Genomic DNA, 5,666 nt, shown 5'->3' on the forward strand with positions numbered 1-5,666 from the left:
AATCTATCTGTAAAATTATTACAAACGAACTCACCGACATACCAAAAATCACCGATGATAGTTTTTTTGATTGATTATTTATGTCCATGAACCAATCAATAAGTTGTACAAACGGGTTGTGAGTATAAATACCGATAAAAAATTCTGTCGTTAAATCTAAAAATTCTGGTAGTGAGATTTGTTTGAGTCAATGATAAAATCATAAAAAGCAAATAAAAATAAATTATAAAAAACAATTTAAAATTAATTAAATATTAAATCATAAAATTGAAAAGGAAAAAAAAAAGTTAAGAAGAATTCAATCGAAAAAAAAAAAAAAAAGAAGAAGAAGAAAAAAGTAGCGCTCCTTAACTGTTCATATCAACAGTGAAGGAGCTGGGGTAAAATCCCAGTTCTGGATATTGAGGCATTGCATGGAATCAAACCTTTTATTTCACACCATAATTTTTTCAGTCCTGGACATGCCACATGCATTGGCAGTTCTTTTATTAAAACCAAAACCTTTGAAGCTTCATAATTGGTACATTTTTAACGTAAGAAAACACACCAAAAGGCATTAATCATCAACAACTAAAGAGATCAATAGCATGATGCTTTACCATTTAAATCTCTTCTTTTCATCATCATCTTGAAGACCAGGCTCATGAAATCCAATATTTTCAACAGCTCCAACTGTCTTGAACAAGCGCCTCTTGTTTATCTCCTCAAGCAGTGACCGGTGCAACAACTGGCTGCGCACGTCGACTTGGGAGTGAATCCGGCTTAGCTTCCGCTGTGGATTGGAGCTACAACATCCCCCTGAATCCAGTCGCGCATTTCGATGTTCATATTGTTTTGCACTCAAGCTTTCTGCAGGACAGAACCTTGTAGACTTGTGTATCTTTCCAAAGCCTAAGGGCACTTCTCTTAAACTTGCATCATAATCATCTTCATTTCCTGAGCTGTAATTCAAAGTGGAGTACTTGAAAGAGTTCAAAGAACTTTGAGAACTTGCATCATCATCGATAAACAGCTCGCCTGCATTAGCAATTACATATCACAATTTATGTTATCTATATGCTTAATGCATGCATTCTTTAATTCCTCCAAGGAAGAAAATTAACCACTATCTATTGCTAGTCAATAACTAGTTCTACCTTCAAACCAGTCATGGGCAGAAGTCATATTTCTTCCTTGACAAGGTTTTGTCTGAAAGGAACAGTTGAAAGCCAAAAGAGAAGCCTGTGAAGAGGAATGAGAAGAACTGGCAAAGAAAGGATGGCGAGGTCCGTCGTTGTGGTCATCATCGTCATCATCATCTTCATAGCTAAAGCAGTGCTGTGGATGATGGATTTGAGATGAGCTGCATTGTTTCCAACCGGGAATTAAAGATGATATCTGCTCCTCTATCATATCAGCAATTTCGAACGGTTCCCAGTCAGTGATCTCCAGTTCTTTCACCATCTCCATTGCAACATCAATTGCAGTGTCATTCATGATGTCAAAGGGAAAGTATATGTTCCTGGTCTGACCTGAATTATGAAAAAGGAGTGGCATTTTAGCTAATTAGAAAAAAACTAACCAACCAAAAACATCAAATTGATATAAATCTAATAAGATATGAAACACGAAAAGCTCTAAAAATCATAACCAGGCGTGCAGGAGTGATGCTATTTACCATCCTTCTCTGAAATTTGCACTTTGAGAAAAATTGTATCATCTTGCGGATTCATTGTCCCTGTGATAGTCATCTCTGTGGCCTTTGTTGGATCAGCCAAAAGAGATGGCATGATCTTCTCTTCTGTTACTTTAGGACTTGACCATGGACTTGGAACTTTGGGGATAGTCCCCAATTCTGCTTCATCAGAAGCCAGAAATGGATCCAACAAAAGTTCTCGAGCTGGCAACCTCTTTGAAGCAGTCGCCAAACATTTCCCTATAAATTCTTGAGCTTCGACGTCTTCAATCCGATAGAATGCCTCTGGCAACTTTCCCTGTTAAGTCAGGGAGCATCACATAATAATTTTCAGAGTCTGTTCTTGTCATAAATGATCAAATATTTAGAGTTCATGGAATTGAAGATTCAAGACTTACAGAAGTCACTTTCTTGTATATTTGAGCAGGATTGGAGCACTCGCTATATGGATACTCAAAAGTGAGCATCTCTAAGACACACATGCCAAAGGAATATATGTCAACCAGCTCATCATAATCCTCTTCATATAATTCTGGTGCCATAAATTCAGGTGTACCTGATATCCAATCCAAAAACAGAAACGAAACATTCGATAAAGATTAAAAATTACTTGGATATAACCAGGAACTGAAATTGAGAAAGAAATTACCTATGACACTGTGGGCATGTTGTGAGCCCTGGAGAATAGCAGCTAAGCCTAGATCTCCAATCTTTACATGTCCAAGATGTCCATTGATAAAGATGTTGTCGCACTTGAGGTCTCTATGTATCACAGGAGGATCATGGCCATGCAGAAAAGCAAGACCGCGCAGGATTTGGCGCGACCAGTTCTTGATTGCTCGAATATCTACACGCTGGTACTTTTTCCTATACCTGTTAACAGATTCAATCACATATCAGGGTTACATTCAAACAAATTTTGATGTTAAAATCTGTCAAATGTTAAGGCTTTGGTTTCATTACGCTCTTAAGGTGCCGGAGGTGAACATTTCAGTGATGAAGTTGAAGGCTCTTCTATCAATGTCAATCCAAGATGTGTAGAATTTGATGATGGAGTCATGATTGAGGTTCTTAAGGAGGTGAACTTCTGAGTATAACCGCTGCAACTCCTCCGGTGAGCGGAAGACGTCGTGAAGCTTCACTTGATTCCATGCCACCTCCATTCCAAGAACCTCATCAAATGCCTTGTACACAGTCTTCATGGCTCCTTTGCCAAGAACTTCTCTGAACTGCATTAAACTAGTATTGATTATGGCCTTTAAGTATATCAATATGAACCATCGTCACAGCTTGCATTTGTTCTAAACTTTTGCATCAATGACAATTAGTGAATTAATCAGATAGTATCCAACATGCCATAGAAATTAATAATTGTGACAGGGCATTCTCTTCACAACTCTGCATTTTGTTCCTAGAGGGTGCAGAACACTTGAAGATATCTATTGACTTGGTTAAGTGTGCTCGTTTTATGTCTAATTCTTAGAGCATATGATGCAGTCTATGAAATCGAAGTTAATATTATCATAATGATATCTCCAGTCCTCATGGTTGCTGGCACAATCTAGTAATACTAAATATTAATAAAATAAAATAAAAAATCAATACAGATTATTATATTAACGGAACCTACAAATAAATCCCACTAATCTAATATATCTTTAATGTTGTATAGCATTACAGTACCGTTTAGTTATTATATCATAATAGAAGAAACAAAAATATTAGAGATATATAAAAAAAATCATTCTAAAATTATTTTTAAAATAATTATACTTGTTGTTGTTTTTGTTTTTTTTTTTTATCTTTAAATAATACAAAAAGTTAACTACTAGACGCAACCACACTTTATATATATATATATATATTTGAAAATATAGTTGTGGTTATTTTTTAAAGTGTTTTTTATTTGGAAATGTATTAAAATAATTTTTTTTATTTTTTTAAATTATTTTTGATATAAAAATATCAAAAATGATCTGAAAACACCAAAAAAATATTAATTTAAAGTAAAAAAATTAAAATTTTTTAAAAATACTTTTGAAATTAAAAAACAAACAGGATATTACCTAAGGTTAAATTGATAGGATTCTAAGGTTTTGAATTTTATAAAAGGGACTGAAAAATCCAATGTTGCGGTTTGATTATATTAAAAAATTCTGCCTTCAATAACTATTCCTCCCGTTTTTGTTTCATCTAACAATTAGTTGACTATATTTAGGAATACCAGTCGGTATGGAAGAACAAGCAGAAAATAGAAGTCAACACTATTTAATAATTATTATCCTTTATTTAGTGGTAATTAAAAGGGGTTAACTAAAATTGGAAGGCTCTTCAGCATATTGGCGAGACAGGGTTGGTTTAGAAATAAGATTGTCTAGTGGGTTGGTGTGGGATGTTTCTTCATCCTATGGGAGGAGGGCCAAAGAATCTAAAGGCCATTGACTAAAAAAAAAATTGAGATTAATTAATTATGTGGGTTTGGAATTGTACTGCAAGTGGTTTTTAAAAGTAATTTAAATTTAAAATATATTAAATTATTTTTTTATTTTTAACATAAGAATATCAAAATAATTTAAAAACAACTAAAAAAACATCAATTAATACTTTTGAGATGAAAAACAATTAAAAAATACTTTAAAAAGTAAATAATAACACAAAAACAAATACTTATTTAACCTTAAAAAAAGAGTAGATGAAATCAATATTCAGATGACACTAGATCGATTAAAAAACAAAATTGTCAATTCTGTCACCCCAAGTTGATGTTTGATGTTTAATTAATTAATTAATCATTTATTGAGGGAAATGATCAATAGTTATATGATTCTTTATTGGACTGCTTTATTTGAAATTTACTTTGGCATGTGCAAAAATTGAGACGGGCAAAATTTACCACACTCACAGTTTTGTTTTCTGGAAAATGAAAGAAGATTATTCACAATTTATGGGAAATGATCAGTTTTGTTTTCTGGAAAATGAAAGAAGACTATTCACAATTTATGGTTAGAATTTTATTTAGCATGAAGCTATAGCGATATATATCTAGCAAATCATTGAAATTGAAGATCAAACTACGTACATAAAATCATCTCAGAAAGAAGATCAAGCAAGAAATTCACTTACACGTCCATACCGACCAGAAGGGTCGGTCTCAACATATCCAAGCTGTGCCTTGGCTCCATCAACACATGCTCCAACTCGAGTCTTATACATGGTTTTCAGAAATCAATGAATTGCCCTAAAAACAAGACCCCAGTTGATTCTTTTTCAAGCTTATTTGTTATAGTAGTTTATTAATTTGCTGTAAATATAGCACGTAGTAGTTCTTATTACTAAACACACTCTACAGAATATAATGGTTATGGAAGTGGGGATTGCGAGAGGTTAGCTAGTTGCTAGATGATCCGAGGCTTTCCCAGATTCTGATACGAAAAGACACCAAATAATAACCAGAACAGCCTTGAATAATCCACTTTCAGCATAATCCAAGCCATTCCAGCAACTTCGCATGAATACTCGTAGTAGACCCAGGGAAACATCTGTCTTGGGATGTGGAGATGGAGAAAGCTTGATATATAGTTGCAGATAATTTGATTTTGAGATGGAATCTATGGTAGGTTTCTAGCTATGCTGTCATGTAGGGGAGAGAACAGTTTCTGTCAACGAATAAGAACAACTTTTGCTTGGTTGTCTGATGAGAGAATGAAGAGCTAAGACTATGTGATTGTGGAGAGGACTGTGTTTTAGATTACTTTCAAGAAGGAAATGTTTAGAAATTCAAAAGATCATGATAAATGGGGCTTGAGAATGATGAGTTAACAGGGCCCCTAAACTTGAAAAACCTGTGGCCACGCTTTGATATAACCATTTGTGGATATGAAGCAACCCAGGATAGAAAGATGGAAACAAGGAATCTGGAAGGACAAAATTTTCAAGAGATTTGAGAGAGACTTGAAAGTTTTGGAGAGTTATCTTTGATAGATGTAAAGGC

General features: G+C 34.1%; 1 protein-coding gene across 2 annotated transcripts; it reads right to left on the reverse strand.

The window, feature by feature from the left end:
* Nucleotides 1-409: 409 nt before the first annotated feature.
* LOC118035617 (probable serine/threonine-protein kinase WNK5) lies at nt 410-5,666 on the reverse strand. 2 transcript variants are annotated; one of them, XM_035041221.2, is made up of 7 exons: nt 4,799-5,666; nt 2,639-2,904; nt 2,325-2,548; nt 2,074-2,231; nt 1,658-1,973; nt 1,137-1,511; nt 410-1,017 (listed from the first exon to the last, which is right to left on the reverse strand). In XM_035041221.2, the coding sequence occupies exons 1-7, from the start codon at nt 4,886-4,888 to the stop codon at nt 596-598; spliced, it is 1,851 nt and encodes a 616-aa protein (XP_034897112.1). In that variant the 5' UTR covers nt 4,889-5,666; the 3' UTR covers nt 410-595. The 2 variants fall into 2 exon arrangements, with proteins under 2 accessions (XP_034897112.1, XP_034897113.1); XM_035041222.2 differs by having other exon boundaries at nt 2,639-2,914.

This window comes from Populus alba, chromosome 16 (assembly GCF_005239225.2).
Source record: "Populus alba chromosome 16, ASM523922v2, whole genome shotgun sequence".
Classification (NCBI taxonomy): Eukaryota; Viridiplantae; Streptophyta; class Magnoliopsida; order Malpighiales; family Salicaceae; genus Populus; species Populus alba.

What these genes read in the sequence shown, in the direction of transcription:
- LOC118035617 (XM_035041221.2), bottom strand. Translation starts at nt 4,888, where the DNA reads ATGTATAAGACTCGAGTTGGAGCATGTGTTGATGGAGCCAAGGCACAG. An exon ending in ACATGCCCACAGTGTCATAG is followed by an intron (nt 2,232 to 2,324) that starts GTAATTTCTTTC and finishes ATTGGATATCAG; the next exon opens with GTACACCTGAATTTATGGCA. An exon ending in TATACAAGAAAGTGACTTCT is followed by an intron (nt 1,974 to 2,073) that starts GTAAGTCTTGAA and finishes CTGACTTAACAG; the next exon opens with GGAAAGTTGCCAGAGGCATT.